At 39.9% G+C, this 19,705-nt stretch overlaps 1 protein-coding gene across 1 annotated transcript in view; it reads left to right on the forward strand.

Moving 5' to 3' along the window:
- The window catches only part of RAPGEF5 (Rap guanine nucleotide exchange factor 5), a 131,980-nt gene that overhangs the window by 89,375 nt on the left and 22,900 nt on the right, over positions 1 to 19,705 (forward strand). The window contains exons 13-19 of the mRNA XM_009638615.2: positions 7,442 to 7,520; positions 9,657 to 9,801; positions 11,369 to 11,466; positions 12,258 to 12,288; positions 13,240 to 13,318; positions 16,285 to 16,434; positions 19,133 to 19,230. Of these exons, the coding sequence (XP_009636910.2) occupies positions 7,442 to 7,520; positions 9,657 to 9,801; positions 11,369 to 11,466; positions 12,258 to 12,288; positions 13,240 to 13,318; positions 16,285 to 16,434; positions 19,133 to 19,230 (680 nt within the window). The remainder of the gene's footprint in view (positions 1 to 7,441; positions 7,521 to 9,656; positions 9,802 to 11,368; positions 11,467 to 12,257; positions 12,289 to 13,239; positions 13,319 to 16,284; positions 16,435 to 19,132; positions 19,231 to 19,705) is intronic.

Below are 19,705 nucleotides of genomic sequence, written 5' to 3' on the forward strand. Positions count from 1 at the left end.
TGGATTTGTTCAATAATTTCAAATAACCCTGACCATTATAGCTGCACATTAATCACCAGGGCTCCCTCCAACCTGGGGAAAAAAAAAAAGAGCTTCAGATTTCTATGTGGAAAAATTAGTGCCTCATTAAAGCCAGACAAGTTTGACATTTGCTCTCTGCCTGTGGTTTCAGGGCTTTTTGTCCCTCAAACAAAATATGAAACTGCTCCAATCCATGTGATAGCAGCAACTGGAATGCAACTTTAGGAGGATCTTTGACCTTACCAGACAGAATGTGTTTGATTCATTCTGCAGATGTTAAAATACTGCCAGAAATCTCTGGGAGATGACCTTAGAAATTATTACTAGTTCTGATTTTTGCGCTCTAATAAAAATTCTGGTTGTACAAGTTAAATATGTTGCCCTTATGTGTTTTCTTTTTCTAACCTAACGCCAGAAATAAATGGCTTGCTCCTTATGCCTTTGTACATTGATTTCTTGGTGCTTCGGTGGTTAGATGACATAACTACTATAATTGTTTTAATACATTAGCGGCAAATTATATATCGATGTTCTTTTTCCTGTTGACCTTTCTTTCTCAACATAATTTTCATTTTTTGCTTCATGCTGTGTCCATGGTGGCGTAGCATTTTTAGAGGATTTGATTTTGGATTAAGGGCTAATCCTGCAAGGTCCTGAGCACCATTGCCATCTGCTGAATTGAAGGGAGATCCGGGACCACTCAGCACCCTCTCAGACGTGAGCAGTATCTCCCTGGATCAGATAGTAATGATAGCAGTTTGCAGCCACTGTTTGTACTCGGAGACATCCTGACATTTTTAGTAAATTGCTGTGGCATTACAGATCACCGAGAAACTCCTATCTTTGAAAAGAGTTGCCCTCAAATCATTTTTCCGTTTCTGCAGAACAAGCAATTTTCTGATTACAACTACAACTGGCTGGACATGCATTTGCATTGCTGAAAGGTTTCAGAGCATTGCATAGTATTATGTGACTCAAAACATGCACAAATTCTACATGTAGCAGTGTCTGCCTTGAGGTGTGATTATAATTTTTCTCATTTTACAGAAAGGAGCAAGAGGGCTGACAAGAATTTATCAAGCTGAAGAGCTTTCAGCACAGAGAGGCTGAAAAACTTGAAAACGCTGTGCTGTAGCCCTCATTTAGTTTAATTTGAACTCAGTGAGTGAATATTTAAAATAGCAAAAAATGTCTGTTCCCTATGGAATAGTAAGTAATCAGCATCCATTTTACTCAGGCACAGGCAGCTCATCTGTCTGTTTGCCCAGCTGTAACCCCATCTCATAGGGCTGCTTTTCCTGACGATTGTGAGAAATGCAAGTTTTAACTATTTCTGGGCAGTTATGGTGTTGCTAACCCCATCAGTAAATATTTTCTTTAAAAAAAAAAATTATTTCCACTATGTGTTTTGAAGTCATAAGGTGCATTAGCGTTATTGAGCCCATCTTTTCAGTCATACACAGGGAGATAAAAACCTCAAAGGATTCAGTTGGTTTTGTTGTGGTTTGTTTTTTTTTTTTTTCCCCAAAATATACTGTGGAGGATGAGCCTCACTAAATGTTAAAGAGAAGTGCAAGGTCCTGCAAGGTAGGGATGATGCAGTGAATGTAAATGAGAGCAAATTTTGAAATTGTTGGTGATTTTTAAATTCGGGATTCTGGCTAATACTGATAAGCGTATTAACATAAGCGGATGTCAGGAGCTGACCATATGGTCATCCCGTCGTCTTTGCCATAATCACAAATGGGAAATGGCATAGCTAAAGAGTTTTAGAATGTGTTGTATGTTGTCTAAACCACATTTATTTCTCTCTCCGACTTTGTCTTTCTCAAAAAATCCCTCCTCCCCCCAAAACTCCAAAGAGGTCTCATTACTGCACAAAACTCAGAGTTTGCATTGATGTTTGAAAAACGCGTGTGCAGCCCCCATTCACATCTCATGCTGCAGGAGTTCCTACATGCTGCCCACCAATATGTTCTATGTCAGGTTCTAACATGCTTCAGGATGAAGAAGATCTTATGATCGCCTTCTATTTGGTATGTTTCTAAAGTAAGGGCATTTAGCAATTTCCCCAGCTTGGAAAGCAGAGTTTGGAGAGTAGTATTTTTAATTCAGTACGTGAGTTTTCATCCTTTTACTCAGTTTAATTCTCTCATAGTGAAAACCACAAATCCTGTGTAGCAGAGTAATGGTTGTTGAACTGATACTACAAAATTGCGGTAAAGAGTAGTCTTAACCTACAAGTTAACTGTGAATTCCAGTGGCTCGTTCATTCGGGCAATCTTTATTTTTCCTTTTTTCTTTTTTTTTTTTTCTTTTTTTTTCCCCAATCTAGATACAGGTTTGGCCTCCTCCAGCAAATCCTTGGAGAAAGCTGAATAGCTACTTTGCATAAAGTGGAAAAAGACTTGCATTCCAGTACTTTATCTATATTTTCTTATAATCCGATTTAGTGTGGAATACAAGTTCTGAAAGACCCTTAAATCTTTCTGTAATTCTTGCACAGCCATTCACAGTGGATTTGTACAGTGCAAAGTGGAGGAGATCTGGGTTCAGAGTGGTGATAAATTTTAAAAAAGAAAACCTAGATGAGTCATTTTTCTTTGCAGTTTAACAGATTTCACTATCAGTACCTTCTCCTCAACTATCAGTACGTGATACAATCTGCAGATAAAGGAATATAGAATCTATATGCGCAGTGTCTGTATGTTTATACTCCTCTGTATAGAGGAAGTTACCTTTTGTAAACCATTTAATTGTAAGAAAAAAGGTTTATGCACTGCATATTTAAAACCTCGTTGGCTGCCTTGTTTTTCATAGCTTTATTTTTTCTTAATATTTAATTAAGCATGTAATGGCAAAGAAAGAACATGGAAACAGAAATGCCATAGAGTGGGAAGAATAGTGTGTGAGAAGAAGTCCAATATAAAAAAGAGAATGGTTCTTGCCATCTGAGCAATCACAGTTTGTCACCAATAGTGGGAGGACTTGTTTGGCTTATTTTTCTTTTTTCTTTTTTCTTTTTTTTTTTTTTTTGGTAACCATTGAGAAGCAGCAAAACAAAGACTATTGAGGATGTAACAGGGTGATCAGAAAACAAGGACAAACTGGAATTTGTCTTCAATTATCTCTTGTGGGTATAAAAGGATTAATGACTCAGTGCTAGCATTAGGAATGATTATATCTGGCTTAGCTGGACAGGGTGTCTAATATTAGCAATAGAGCAGTAGATATATTCTGAATACAGTTTGAGCTATTGAACAGGTTTGTAATGTAAATGTGTATACAGTATTGTTTTAGCTGTGATGGCCTAAAGACACTGCAGTGTTGGTGCACATGCATACTAGTAAATAACATGCGGACATACAAATTGCTATGTGGGTAGTTAGAAAGATGTATCTATCTGGAACACTGGAATATTTCCCTACTTTTCCTTCTTTACTCATTCTGTGTGATAGCTAAACTGAAAGATTTGCTTTTTAAAAACTGTCCTCAAATATATTTAATAAAAATAATGTAGCTTTTACTCCGTTTGACAAAGGCATTTCCTTTAGATTAAGTCTCTTTTCTTGTTTATGTACAAGTTATTACTGTGAGACTGCTCCACTGATGCCTTGTACCACTGTGGTAGTTTAAGAAAATGCTCAAGTTTGAGAAGAGCTTCCAGGTGTTAGACATGGCAGCACCATGAAGTGCTCTGCCTGTCCTGATTTGTTCAATGTGCGTCACGGACGATTTCTGGCTACAGATCTGTATTCATTTCTGTCCTAAGGCTTAGTGATTGATACCCTGCCTAGAGACTAGGGTGGAGAAGGGAGAAAATAAACCATTGAAAAATCAGATTTGGTGTGTAAACCCATGTGAGAAACCCATTCTACCCTCCCAGCATTTAAAAACATGCCCTCATGTTGAGTTTATATCTTTGTAGAGTTGCCCTATGGACAGAAAGGGTATGATCTGGTTAGAGAGTAAAGCGGGCACATGGAAAGCAGCAGGAAATCCTCTGGATTTTTTAAGTACATGGGAATATATGATGTGTTGTTTATCCAAATATATGACCATTTGTAGCCTCTGGGACTCTAGATCCCCTTCCCCACCAAATACACCGCTGTTGCTGTTGGCTGTCATCGCCTTATACATGCAATACAGTTGCAACTTCTCTTGTAGAGTTATTGCTGGGTCCTTTAGTCACCAGCTGAAAGCAGATGTTCCCTGGTAGTTCACATGGGCCAGAACATCCCATGTCTATATACTGCTTTCTCCATCCCTCAGCCACCCTGAATGTATCTTGCAGAAGGTCTTGGATATTGCAAAAAAATACTCTCTGCTCCCGGTAAAGCTGGTATCCACGCTGCTTTATTTCACCTGGGGAAAGGAGGGGACACAGACAGCCCATGAGAAATTGTCTCAGCAGAAGCTGGTGTGCATTGATTATTTAATAACAAACAAGAAGCACAGTGCCTGCTTTTTTATTATTTTTACGCCTATGGTACTCACACACATTCGGTGTGGTGAGATTACGCCTAAGGCTGCCCCCGAAGAGCTGCAAGAGCAGGAGCCCATTGAACTCGTGCTGGTTCTGTTGCATGTCTTAATGAAGCTTTAAAATGCTTGAAATTGTCTTCGAAATGAAATATTCTGTAGCTGCAAGCTAACTGCATACTTTGTAATAATTGCTTAGCCAAATAAAGGAAAATTGTGAGGAACAAAGAAAAATTAGATTGATGGCTAGAAGAAAATGATTAAATAAAAAATTCATGAAGAAGAGAAATTAAAAAAAAATAGCATAGCATCACAGGCTTTTGCACAAAGATTTCCCTTCCAATGGGAGTTTTTCTTTCCAACTATTACTGTGCATTTTATTCTTCCTGTTTGCTACAAATACTAGAGAAACTTCTTCTATGGGAATAATGGGGAAGGTGGTCACAAATTTATGCAGAAACGGGAACATAGAGTAAAATTTAAAAGTAGAGGTATGCATTTCACTGCCAGTCTGAGTGGGGGTATGGAGCATTGTAAATAATTAATGATTTGACTGGAATGGCCTTTTTTTTTTTTTTTAACTCTTAAATCAACTGTGACTAAACAGAAGAACCCCAGAAAGACTTCTGTTCATAATTAGCAGCCCAACTTGTACACGTAGAGCCCTTCCACATTCAAATTTACTGTCCTTAGTGGCCATTAGTAACACAGAATGGAAAAATTTGCTGTGAATAAATTCTCTCATGCTTAGACTTTTTCTTGCAGGTTAAGACCAGCAAGTCATGATTTGTGGACATGTATTAATGTCCAAAAATATCTGAGAAGTGTGCAATTGTTTGTTTTGAACACGTTATTTGTGAAGAATCAGTACACCCTTGGGTTTTGTGTCCTTGCTATGGCGTGAAAAAACATTTTGGAATGATTTTAAATTACAGTGCATCTAAGGAGAAAATACAGAAGATAGTTACAGTGAACAGTAGGACTTCAGGGAAATACCTACAAGCTAGTGCATGCATTTTAAAATCTGAATATTACTGTAAAGTCTTTAGGTGACGTCTGGTAATAGATATTTAATCTAGCAAAAGCACTTTCATTGCTTACTTGTTAAAGTAATTTAACGGATGAGTGATGCTATTAATGGACCACATGTAGAATGCAGACTTTTTTTGTTCAAAACATTCCTTTAGGGTTTACATTTCTAAACAAGCTCAGAGGCAATTTGAAGAGATCTAGCCTATATACAAGCCATGGGAATCATCATTTGTGAACTTTTCTTCTTCTTGGTGTTTCCTCTACATTTAGAAGAAAGAGGAGATCACTCTGTATACATATGTGTGTCTTGAAGTTGGCTGAGTGATGGCCTGCTTTTGAGAAGGTTGTTAGAAGCCAGAGACTGAAGAGATAGATGTATGATTGAGCATGCAGAGAGAGGGAGATAAACAGAGAGTTTAAAACCAGTTGTAAGCTATCTAAACCAACATACAATTTTAATCTTCCCTTCATTAATATTTTTTTGAGAGGATTACATTAGTAATATCTGTGGCATAGTTCTTGCAAAACCCTCAAATCATAGCAAAACCAGCCTTTTTTCCCACCCCAACACTTTGGGATGCTGGAAGAATTGAAGATAGACATCTGTAAAACAGACAATCAGCTATTAAGAATAAACTTTTAAATTGGTATTTTTTTAACACCAGTTAGTAAGATAAAATCACACTATTCTGAACAACTGCGGAAGTTCACTGATAATCATTCCTCCTTTCTTCAGCTAGTATTCATTTCTTTTCTGAACACGGGGCTATGTATTGCTGAAACTCAGATATCACATATACAGTGTAGAAAGTTGGGGAATTCATAATCTGTTTTAAGCGTATCTTTGATTTCTTGAGGATCACTGCACAGCTACATAGTTCAGTCAAGAAGTAAAATGTGGTTGTTGACTCCCAAGAACAGCAGTTTCCAAATAAATGTTTCTGAACCCTCCCACTTTAATAGCTGCATTGTATCATCCAAAAGATGTGCAACAGAATGAATAGATGACCTTTCAGATAGAGAACAAGCTGTTCACAATGTCTTTTCATTTACTGAGACAAAATATTCTTTTATACAGAGATAATGCTTTCCACCGTTTTTAAGAATGTTGTGAAATATAAAGAATTTAATTGTTTTGTTTCTGATCACAAGGGATGTTAGCTATGCGTCTTCAGATCAGGACTCTTTCTAGACCAGCTGTGTTAAATCCATTGATCTAGCTAGATCTGTTGGTTTTTTTTTTAAAGACAACGGAGGTGTTTTGAATCCCATGCTCACAGGGTGGGCTGTCATTAGCTATCCATCCGTGTGATATCCACATGATATCTGACTTTGAATGATATATAGATGAATTCTTATTGCCATCCTGCACCACAGCTATGGGGTCAATAATTTACTGACAAGGAGGTCCAAGGCAGCTGTAACTGAAATTGGTCTAAATTATTGTGAAATTGCAGCCTGGGCGTGACAAGCTGCTGGGATGCTCAGCTGCACACACGAACACCAGCACTAGCTTGGACTGGAACGCTAAAAGCTTTTCTTCTGAATTTCCAGAACAACTTAACTGGTGGAAAGGTTGCTTTGCATGCAGCAGGGCCAACCAGGATGGCAGTGTTCATGATAAGGGCTCTTTCTTACTGATTCCTGAACTGTGGCTTATTTTGTGCATGTTTGTGCTTGCTTGTTCTTTGAGAACTGAGAATGTGCTCATTAAATAAAGGATCTGATCTCTGCAGCGTGGACATACTGTTAGCTGTTTGAAACTTAAAGTTTGATGTATTCTGTATGCTCTGGACCTTTTTTGGGGGAAAGGGGTCCTATTCCTGCCATGCACGCTAACAGGAATAGATACTCTCCTCCTCCTCTCAATAATGTATTGTTGGGCTTTTTTTGTCTTCCTCCACAGAAACTCTCCTGGATGACTTCCTTCTCACGTACACGGTCTTCATGACGACTGATGACTTGTGCCAGGCGCTTCTGAGGCAATATCCTTTTATTAAGTGTTGTATTAACAGGGGTCGCAAAGTTACACCTGGGTTTACAGATCGCCAAGCCTTATATCAAATGTAGTGAATTGCATTCGTTTTGTTCTTTGCATATCAATAGTATTGAAATACAACCCCGCATGATTATTTTGAGGTTGCATGTAAGAATGATGAGAAAAGAGAACAGTTGTCTAATATTTACTGTGGCATGCTTAGAAGGTGGACTGCACCTGGGGTTTTGGCATCACACCCCAAGAAGTACATGAAAAATTGGAGAAACTTCAGAAGAGAGCTGTGGGAATTGTTAATATTCTAGAAGAAAAGAAATACAAAGAAGGATTGAAAGAACTGGGATTGTTTTACTGAGAAAAAGGGAAGCTATAAATGGGACAATCTTTCAGGTACCTAAAGAGGAAGGGATGAATCTGTTCCCATATCAATGCCAGATGGGGCAAGAGGCAGTGAGATTATATTGCTGTAAGACAGTTTCATGTTGGATACCAGGAAGTATTTTCTTTACACAAAGAAAAGAAACACTGGAGTGTAAAACGTGTGAGACAGTAAAATCTTTGATATTGGAGACTATTAGGAAGAAGAAACTAGAAAATAGATTCCAAGGATAACATAGGGTATACTTTAGCCTCTCTTAGAGTGGACTAGTTAGGGTGGACTTGGATGGACAAGCTGATCTTTCAAGGTCTCTTTCTCCAGTCCAGTTTTCACAAGGTTTTATAATAACTTGGAATTTGATTCAAATCTATAGCTTCCCAAAGTTCAGGTTATATTGTTTTCTTGACTCAAATGGGTTGTGGAGGAAAAGATTCAAACTGGAAACATGAAATCCAAATTTGGATACGAGTTCTCCTAATTGGCACGTGCCAGTAAATATACACACACACACACACACACACACACACATTCAGATATTAAAACATTTAGAATTTGCATAGCTGAGGAATCAATAAACAGAAAATTCCTGCTCTGAAGTTGAATGTACAAAGCTAAAGCTGCCTCTGAATAAACCTGTACCCAAAATATACACATTTGTATATGTGCATACTTACTTCAGAAGAATGCTTGAAGGATGTATTGAAGCAGATGCCTAGCTCATAGCAGCAATGCAATCTTATGTCTGCTGGTTTTGTTTAAAGATATATAAACCTTTATAACTCTTACAAAATAACACTTAAAATGGGATTAAAACCTCTCCAGCTCCATAACCTGTATGTTAATTCTTAGAATACCTATATCTATGTAATACATTTCAGAATATGTGAAGAGAAAAAAATGAAGAATAAGTATTTTACAGTCTCTGCTCCTTTTATCAATGTGATACAGTATATGTCTAACTCATTCTGAGACAAATATTTTTCTTGTGTTTCCAATTACTTCCATAAGTGATGGAGTATTGTTTGAATGAACTTGTACTATAAAATGAACTCCCTTTTTTTTAGTTTTTTTATTTTTTTATTTTTTCTCATTTTTTCCTCTTTAGCTTTTGTGGTGAAAACATCATCTTTTCACCTAATAAAAGAAAGAATAGCAAAGGGAGAGGAACAATATATAAAGTGGGTATCTTCTGTCATTTGGTGTTTCTGCTTTTTGAATAGAGAATAATGGTGGAAATAGATTCTTTCACCTCCTTTTTTTAATAGTGTTATTTCTGCAGATACTGTAATTTGTGCAGGGAAAAAGAAACTGACTGCCGCTGCCCGGGTTTTTTGTGTTGTTAATGATGCATTGTCCTCCTCCCCACAGACATTCATGTTGGCATCGGCGTGCAGGACAAAGGTTCGTTCCCTGTTCTGCAGAAAAGATATGACTCAACATTGTATAACTCTTTTTGAATTGATTTTACTTTTATAGACTTGCCTCTCTAATCTATAAAGGAAAATAAGAAATCCTGTTAGCACAGCAGATGAACTGACATTTCTATTACTGAGCATTTCATTCCAAAAAGTTGATGAAATTCCTAACGCTTGAGACAGGATAAAACATTCAAAACTGAGCAATGTAGTAAAAATAAAAAAATAAAAAAATCTTTCCTTAGTCAACGAGATGATTGTGAAATCTTTTCCATCGCTTAATTTTGAAGTTTCAGTGAGACGATAGTATTTGTTCCTTAACCTACTGTACCTATTGTGCTAAGAACCACCAAGGGAAAGAAGACGACTCTGATGTATCCTGTAGGAAACGAAAAGTCCTGCATTTGGTGTCTCAGTGGACTTCTCTCTACAAAGACTGGTTACATGAAGACGAGCATTTAAAACAATTTTTAAAGGTATTGAAACAGTTTCTTATGCATTTCAGCGCTGATTAATTATCATACAGTATCTAAAAAGCCCCAACAGCAAAATCTATAAAGCATAATTTTTTCATACTTACATTTTATCCATGAAATCTGTAATATAAAATGATTTACCTATGTCTTCCTTGAATGCCTTAGAAATAGCCAATTTGAACCAAAACCATAGAATATCGATAGAAGTGATAACCTAGAAAGTCAATGTCAAAAATATTATTTTAGAAATGAAACTTATAGAACTCCATGCTCTCCAGAAAATGAAAAAGTTAGGAAGTTAAGAAATAAAGCTACAAAGATGTGGAGGTTCCTTGGACACACTGGTCATGTCTTCCAGAACAGAGTCTATGGTCAGTATCTAGAGGGTCACGGACAAAAAGAGAGTTTTGAGGCTCTTGTAAGAGATGCTGCTTTGAGGAATGAAATGCTTTTCCATAGTGTTTGTCAGGTGCACATGGAGAGCAGCACAGCTTTATGTCTTTTTAATAAATAAAATTACGTCCTTACCTGTTAGCAAGGATCTTCTGATCTTTCTGAATGAGTCCCAAAAGCTTTTATAATTCCCTTGTAAATTTGCAAATAGCCACGTTGTTGCTGACCCAAGATCCATCTGGTAGTTGTTGGTTTTTTTTTTTTCCTCCCCTGCTGGTTGCAAGACAGAAGGATGAAATATTGAACGGAATTTGAAGAAAGTCTTGAGCTTCCTTTTTGGTTTTCTTTTTTGTTTGGTTAGTTTGGTTTTGGAGTAGGACATACTGGTTGAAGTTACATGTGCAAAAACAATATATGGGATTGTAAAGCAGAGTCATTCACTCTGAAATTTATGAATGCAGGAACATTAATTGGGCTAAAGCAAACCTGATGACTCTGCTCATACGTGTGTACAGAGAAAATATTTCCTACAATTTCAATCATGAAAGCTGATTCAGTTTATTTACCTCTTAGCTGAGGTAGTGTATTCTACATTTAACTGAGGTTCGTGATTGAAGATATTCAGTCAATGTTCCCCCCAAAAATAAGAAGTATGTTTTCTTTATTTATTTCTTGGTTTACAAGTAGGAGTATGTTGTTATTTGTCTATGAGAGACATCAGCTTGATTTAAAATGCATGCAAAAGTGAAGAAATGTGAAGGAGGCCATCTGTTTTAAAAGCAGAAAACAAATGAACCTGTTTGTTATCATTTTGGATAAGTGATGATGGTGTAGTATGTTACCACGCTTCAGAATGTGTTCTTCTGACCTAACCCACATTTCATGAAACAGCCACAAATGCCATTTAAAATCCTCCTGTCTGTAGACTAATGACTGTCAACATTTTGTCCTCTTGCTTGGTGGTGATACAAAGAGTGTTTTGCCACAAGCAAGCTGAATATTGACCAGTCCGGAAATTTAAACAGGAACATTCTCATCTTATGGGTCTTGCATAAATATAATGATGACATTTGTTTTACTAGGCTAGTGCCTGAATTGATTTAGACCGCTGACGTGATGCCTTAGATTTATGTTTGAGTTATCAGATGTTTGCAGTTACTGTTTTGTTTTGCAGACAATATACAGGAATGTGTTAGATGATGTGTACGAATATCCCATTCTTGAGAAGGAACTGAAAGAATTTCAGAAGATACTTGGGATGCATCGTCGTCAGTAAGTATTGATTATATTTGTAATCAGGCCTCCTTTTTTTTAGAGTGTAATTTATTTTTGTTGTCATCTTACTGTAATTCAGTAAAGATAAAGTGATGAGTGATACAAGTACTATATTCATTTGACAAATGGTCTCTTCTTTAAACTAAAGCTAGATTATTCAGTCTTCTCTGACATTTGTTGGGTCGTGTGTGTGGTTCACCAGTCAATCCCATCAATTTTGGTTGGGATCACTTGCAAGTAGAGCGATACTTTGTGGAAAAGCTGCAAAATCTCCCTCAGAAGCTGCAGTCTGTGGCTTCAGATGGTACATTCATTCTCATTCTCTCTCTGCAATCTGCAGCACTGAGAAGTAAATCTCTTTTGCAATAGTCATCTCAGGGCTATTATTTTACTAATGTTTATGGTATTGGTAAAAGACATTTCCTTGGCACGTTTTTCCAACAAATGGAGTTTGTTTCTGTGGTTTGGCCGTTGGGGAAGTGGCGAGAACTGTGTCCCAGAGGGTGACTCTGACTGCTGACCCAGGGCGCCTGAGCTGCGTCCGTGTTCTCCAGCAGCTCGCGGGCTGGCAGCGTTGCTTTTCACTACATCGATTGTGCAAGTCGCAGAAAAGTTCTCTGGCTGAGCCAGGTGCCCTTAGCTTTCCCTGAAGGAGCTCTATGGCCATTCTGCGGTGACCATTTCATATTAAAAAAAACTTCTGATGTTGTAAACTTTGCAAAACCTAAAACTTCATTTCCCTAATCCTTGGCTGGAAAGAATAATTTGGATTTTCCTTTTTGTTTCAGCACTGTAGATGAGTATTCACCTCACCGAAAGGTAATGCAAAGCCAATTTTTGCTGCTTGCTAGATAACTTATAATTTCATTTTCTTCCCCTCTGCTCACTTCCCTCTCTTTTCTTGGCTTCTCAATTGAAAGTGACTGGTGGCCAAAAACATGACAGGATGCATCAGTGAGGTTAGACCTGCGATGTTGCTTAAGGAATTTTTTTTTTTCCTGCCAGGGCAGCCTGGATATCAGCTGCATGAGCTGATATCAGCCTGGATATCAGCTGCAGAAGCTGTGACAGTATTAGCATGTTAACAAGATGCTCTGAGATGTCAGAATTCAGGAGAGGCCTGGGAGTGTGTCCCCACCAGGCTGGAGAGATGTAGCAACCTGGGCAAGCCAGGCTGAGCACAGGCATTGACTATGGATGTCAAGTAGAGAGAGCAAAGGGGGGATTTGTTGTGGCAGGGACAGAGAAAGAAAGAGAGGAACATGAATCTGTCTATTTAACTGGAGGGAGAAGATGCAGACGGAAAAAGTTGGCATACAAACTACACAGAGGTGAATTGCTGTGCTCATCAAATTTACTGGGCTGAAGCTGAAGTGTTTAATAAGCTTAAAATGTTACTGCGGAAGTGTGGGAGGCAGAACATGAGATTGTAGTGCAACTGCTAAATAGGCTGATTGGTACACAGGAAGCATATATAAGTGTATAAGAAATGGGCTCTGAACATGGCTACAGAGGACCTTGAATTGTGCGGGCTGCTCAGCCTCAGGACGTCCCGCTTCCTCCAAAATCCCCACCTTGGCTATAATTTAGTAAGGCAACTCCTGGTTTACTGATCCAAGAAAGGGTGGGCGGATTTCCTATACAAAAAACTTTTGGCCAGACGTATGGGCTGAATGCTGTGTTCTGTGAATTACTGTTTTGTGAAGGGCAAGGATACGGAGAGTCACTGTTGTCTTTTTTTTTTTTTTTTTTCCTCTCCCACTCCCTCAGAATAAAACCTTTTACCACCAGTTCAGTCTAAAGGAGAACTGGCTGCAGCACAGAGGAGCCATGAGTGAAACAGAAGAAAGTAAGTATGGTTGAAAGAGTGGAAAAACTCCAAAACTGCAAAATTGTTTCTCAAGGGCTGCCCATGATGTGATTTTTCTTTTAAGTGACATACAGCTTCTGAACAGGACCTTAGGGCCACAAAAGAAGAAAGATCTGACTGTGTAAGGTAACCTTCCTGCCTCCTACTTTTCAGGGGTTCAACAGTGGCACGGTATCTCAAGGGCTTTTTGCCCCCGTCTGGTTCCTCCAGCAGCCCTGTAGCAGAGCTGTGTTCCTCCCAGGAGGGCTGGCAGCCCATCCACAAGGCGTTATTCCTGCTCCATTTCATGCTCTCAGTCTCTTGACCTAGATCTTGGTTGCAAAAGGTGAATGAATAAGCCTGTCACGTGAAATGGGCCAGGATCTGCTAACTCTGTGAAGATGCCTTAGTTCCTTCTCTTTACAAAAACATCTCCATGCGGAGTGCAAGGTGCCACTTCACTTTAATGCCAAACATTTCAAAATGCAATTTTCCTTCATCCTCTACTAATGCAATAACACAGTGAGGCTGTCACCCTCCCGTAATGCCTGTAAGGGGAAGGAGGCAGAGAGGGGGATTAACACTGTGTACGCAAGCAGAGAACAGGCAGAAGGGCCTCCTACCTGGAAGTCTTGCCCTTTGACGATATATCTTTGTTTCTCACCGGGAACAAAACTCCGGAAGTTCACTTGGAGTCAGGATATTTTTAGAGGTCATTTGTGACAGAATAAAAACGGAGCTCCTTCAATGCCAAGTCTTTCCGCACAATACGTGCTGCTGATAGATATCCTCCTTCCGTGCTTCAAATAGAAGTTTATTTGAGATTTATGTTATCAAGGCTGCTTCTAAAAATGTCATTTCTGGATAAGAACCCCTACCCTCATTCTTCTCAAAAAGTCAAGATGCAGCTCATGGGTGAATGGGGAGGGAAATGTACTGGCACCAGAGAGGGGACAGACTGCGTGGCATGGGGACAGAAAGGGCAGGACCCAGCAAGGCCAGCCCCGACTGGGTTAAATTGCTTTTATCTTGCTCCTTGAGAGCACGAGCCATGGAAGATGATGGGATTGAGAGAATGAAATAACAAAAGTGGAGTTGGGGAGAGGGGAGACAGATGGTGAGGGTGGACATCTAAGTTGGTGTGGTGGAGTGCTGCCGACTGATGAGGTGGGGTCTGCCCAAGCCGCACCATGCCACTTGACCGGAGGCATTTTATCCCCTCATGTAAGCATTACCAGGGTGACTTGCAACCCACGGCCGCTTCCTCCCACTGGCATTCCCTCCTGCACCTCACAGAGGAGCAGCACAGGCTCCTGGAAGAGAGAGCATGGTCCATGCCAATAGGTACCACAGAGAGAACATTGGAAAGGTGGGGGGGGGAACAGGCTTTGGGAGAATCGGTATGGTGGTTGTGTTCGAGGACCTGACCTGTAGACTGGTTTAGTTCAATGTTAAACAAATGTCAATAGCCCAGTTATAAATTAATATATTGCTGTCATTTTCTCCTCCCGAATGACAGAGAGGAGGAGATTTCAAACAAATTCACTGTAGGCAGGTTGTGTTGCCTTCTGCATATGGAGTCCAAATATTCCTGTCAGGTTTTTTAAAATTTATTCTTCTACCTAGTAATTTAGAGTGCAATTTGATGTCTCTATCTTTTCATGAGTTATATCCATTCTGAAGAGAGATTCTGCCATCGCATGAGCATCTGATTTACTGTCTGTCTGCAGAGACAGGTTAAGAAAAAATTATAAAATCAAATTACTTTTGTTCCCCAAGGTTAAATGTTAAGTTCCTCCTTCCTTCTCATCTTCATTTTTTCTTTACTACAACACAAAAGATACGAGGATAGAGTTCTTAACTGCTTCTGGCACGGTCTCGGTTAGTGAAAGTGCCCTGAAGCTGTGAAGATTTGTAGGACAAGCAAAGAGCTATTGCTACATACATCTGTCAATAAAAATAATTCTAAAAATACAGCATTTCTGGAGAAGAAAAAGTTTGTCTTATACTGACATGGTAGCAGCCTGCCTGCAATAAGAAGTACTAGAGTAGAAGGAAATGGGAAGTTTAATTAAGCACTGAAGTGAGCATGAAACCAAGAGTTGTGGGTGTTCTTTATTAGCAGACGTTGTAATTTTTGAAATATTTATGCGGGTCTGCAGTTCTGTTTCTTTCCTTTTAAGTATGGCAGCTGCATTTCAAAGAACTGGCTACAGCAAAGTCGGCACAAGATGTAAACCTAAAATTCTGGCAAGCGGAGAGAGTGTACATCCCTTTTTGTAGCAGAAATAAAGTACTACCTGAGCTGACCACAACGTTACTGCGGGGAATCTCCCTCTCAGAGCCTAACCAACTCATAGACCTCAGTGGAAGTGATGAGCCCATGGAATTTCTCCAAACCAGTTTCATTTTGCTGGTGCTAAAAAACCCTGGCAATTCGAGTAGTTTAGATGTCTAGACAGATAAGCTAGCGGGAGTGGTTGAAGACCAGGGAGCGCTGCTCTTTGCAAAGCCTCCTGTTCCAGGTGAAAGTGGAAGTACAAAATAATTTCTGCAGCGGATATGAAATCTACTGAAAGGACGGTGATTTCCCTGAACTTAAAAGAAAGGGAGAAAAGATGGCAACAGCTGAGTTTGCAAAGAAGATAGGCAGTAGGGGATGTTGTCCGTGACAAATCCTTGTGGTAGGAAGTCAAATAGGTATTACTGAAATGCAGCCATGGGGGGTCTCTGGGTCCATTTGCTTGGCCCTCTCATTTCCCAGGGAGAGGAGGTGGGAAGGGGGAAAATGGTGAGGTTTCTGCTTAGTTTCATGTCCTTTTAGATCAGAGTGCAGCGGCCACCCCTCCTGCAGCTGCAGCAGCCAGGCAGCCGAGGCTTTGCTATGGTCGGGTCTGCGGGGTTCTCCCCTGCTCTGTTCAGGTGTCTCCGCCTGCTGCTGAGTGTGTCTTTCTTCCTTTGTGCAGTTTTCTGCCGTGTCTACATAACAGAGCACTCCTATGTCAGTGTGAAAGCTCAAGTATCCACTTCAGCTCAGGAGATACTGAAGATCGTAGCAGAAAAGATCCAGTACCCGGAGGAGGAGCTGGCGCTGGTGACAGTCGCGTTCTCTGGCGGTAAATAACTTCCCTTCATCTGATTACTTACCTTTTAGTGCATCGTGTAAGGGAGGGCTGACATTTTCTGGTGCAAGGATACAGCTGTTCCTGTGCAGGCCCGCAGCTGGATGACCAAGGCAACAATGAGGAGCTGCTTCCCAGAGAGTCGTTTCCATGGCAACAGCTCATTCTCGGGTACCATCGGATACGGCATCTCCTCACTGGGAAGGGAGTGCAAAGGACTCAGGCTCCACGGCAGTATTGCAAGATTTTATTTTTTCCCCACAGATGAATCTCCTACTTCTGCATTTAAATTAATTTGAAAGGCGATGAGGCATGGTCTATTTTAAAATATAGAAGGGGATAACAAATTCTGTATGCATGGCTGTATGGGTAATGAATATTCTCCAGCAGAAAGGAGGGAGACATGTATTTGCATAGTTGAGGTACTAAGAGCAATCTAAGCAATATTTTTTAAGCAGTCTTGCTTACAACTGACATTTTTTGCTTACTGTTTTAGTGTTTCTCATTGAACAGAAAAGCTTACTGTCTTTTTTTAAGGAGGACCAGACCGATTATGGGCTGATACTAGGGACTAGCCAAACCACCAAGATTTGCTTTGGCGTCTGTCAGGTCTCAAAGTCTTCAGTCAGATTGTTTTCCTCATTGTGGCAGCTTTTGGCTCTGAAGGAATATAAAGTAATTTAACTAGGCGCATAGAAATGCCAAGCTGGATCTACAAAAAAAAGAGTTTAGAATATCTTGGCCATATTCTCAGATAAACGTTAGTTGGTGTCGGTCCCCTGGGACAAAGGATGCACCCTTAAAGATATGGCACTCATTCTTACTTCTTCATCAGTCTAGTTAAATGAAATACAGACAAATGCTGGCTTGTTCTGTTTATTTACGTGATTCAGAAGTGGAAGGTCACATTTTTCTCCCCCACGCTGAGCTCAGTTAAACAGCCATTCCTTTGCAGGGCACCGGTGTGGGTGGCAGGGAGATGGTGCCCTGCCCCAGCTGTCAAGAGCCTGGTCATGGAGCGGCCGCACAGGAGCGTGGCACGTAGGCATCCTGGCCAGCTGGGTTACATCATTGGCAGGCACGCTCCTTTTACCCTTGTGTGCGCCCAAACTTGCCTCCAGGGCATTTTGTAGCACTGCAGAGTCACTGTGCTGCTCGTATTTTTCAGGTCTTGCGCTCCTGTTCAAGAGCAGGGCAAGTTTTGCTCTGATAACAATAAATCTGGTGCTAACTGCCTACTTAGCTAAAGAAAACCAGCAATTCATAAATAATGAAACACGCTATTGTCTCTAGACCCCATTGGTTCCCGAGAAAGCCACAGAATAGAAGTGGTTGCCACTTGGCTGTTCAATAAGAAACAATAATTAAAATGTAGGTACAAAAGGACTGCCGTTTGTACATGACCATTGTAACCCCCAAAATGTTATTTAGTCACGTTGCCTGAATTAATTGGAGACACCACAATTTCAGTATCCTTGTTCTTATGCATTGGCACTCCTCTGCTGCAAGCAATAAACACCAGCCTGCCATGCTTTCTTTATTCTTTGGAGTTTTTTTGCTATTTGCATGACTCAGAACTGTCATCTGCCATCCACCTGGAGGGCAGCAGTATGAGCGTCGGAGAACATGTTCTTATTGTAATCCTGAAATGAACAAGCAAGCTCTTTTTATTGAAAATTACCTTGAAAAAACATACTGGTGGTTCAACATAAATGTATCAGTGTGAGCATGGATAAGAGGGAAAACAGACAGTTTGAAATGATGTTTGCCTCTCAGACTCCTCCTAGTCCTACTCCTCCTTCATGGGCAATGAAAAGACCAAAGTAGCTCTCAACGTGCTTGCAGTGCTTTGGGGTCTGCATTAATACAGCCACTGTAATCAAATCTCATTTGTCAGGTCTCCAGAAGATTACTTGGAGCCTTTACGAAGAGAGAGTTTTCCCAGGGAAGTTTTTTAGCTGTGTTCTGGGTTTTGCTTCATTTTTCTCCACACCTTTCTCTGGTGCATCCAAGAATGCCCAGAGCTGAACCAGTTCTCTGGAGTGGAGCAAAAAAAAGTTCCTTTCTCTTTGCTACCAGTTTGGTGTGTCCTGCTCTTCTACTCAAGCGTTTCCTAAATGAATTACTCTAGGTGTGGAGGAATTTCTATACAAACTGTACTATCAAGGACTCCTCAGCTCTGCTCCATGGTGTGAATTTCATGGTGCTGGGGTCCTTTAAACTTCTTTTCCTGTTGAATGGCCATGGCTGCTGATGACCTCTCCACCCCTGCTCGTGTCTGCCAGTGACATGTAACAGCTCGGTCTCCGGAGCCTGAGACGCTTTGCTCTAACGAAAGTCACTACATTTACAGTAGATACACGGGATTGAAATGAAATGTTCTGTAATGCCTAGGAGGTTAGACTAGATGATGCAAGGGTTTCTTTCTGTTCTATCCTATGTGAAGTTGAAAGCAGATGCTGGAAGTTTTTGTGCTCTAGTCCAGCATCAGAGACATCTCGACTTTATCGTGCCTGAATAGTGTGGAGATGATGATCCCGTGTTTGGCATATGCATATGGACTGCGTTTGAAGCTTAGTTAAATTCTAAATTGATGTGGCTTTACAAATATATTTGTAATGTTTTCCTCGTATTTATATAAAGCTTTTCCTCCTTTTCTGAAGCTTGTGTGTTTTGTTTTCTGTTTTTACAGAAAAACATGAACTACAACCAAATGACTTGGCTATCTCAAAATCTTTTGAGTCATCCAGTCGTATGTTTGTCTACCGAAAAGATCTGACTGATTCTTTGGTAAGGATGTGTATTGCATACTTCCCATTTTTTATTTGTCTGACTCCAGATCAAGAATTTACTGTTCCTCTCAGGGGTCCTTTCCAATACCAAATTTATTTTTTGCTTCCTTAGAAAAGCTGACTGACCTGAAAAAAAAAAATACCTCTTGCGTTAACAGCAGTTATTTGACTGAACAGTAATGGCATTTGTTCATCAATTTCAAATAGACCAAAGCTTCTGTACAGCTTAAATCTTTCAATCTACATCAGCCTGGAAAAGCTGACTTGTGCTTGTACAGGACTGGATGGAATGAGGATTATTCAGGGCCTGTGTGACTTTCTTTTTTTTCCTTCTTGTATCTCTGTAACACTTAAAGTGGCTGGTACATAGTCATACAAGGCAATGGACAAACTCTGTGGAATTACTACGTGTAGAAATAGATATTGAGTGAGTTCTACCAAAATTACTGGGCATCAGTGTGGCCCCAGTGCTG

The sequence above is a fragment of the Egretta garzetta genome, unplaced genomic scaffold (genome assembly GCF_000687185.1).
Source record: "Egretta garzetta isolate BGI_Z169 unplaced genomic scaffold, ASM68718v1 scaffold94, whole genome shotgun sequence".
Taxonomy (NCBI): Eukaryota; Metazoa; Chordata; class Aves; order Pelecaniformes; family Ardeidae; genus Egretta; species Egretta garzetta.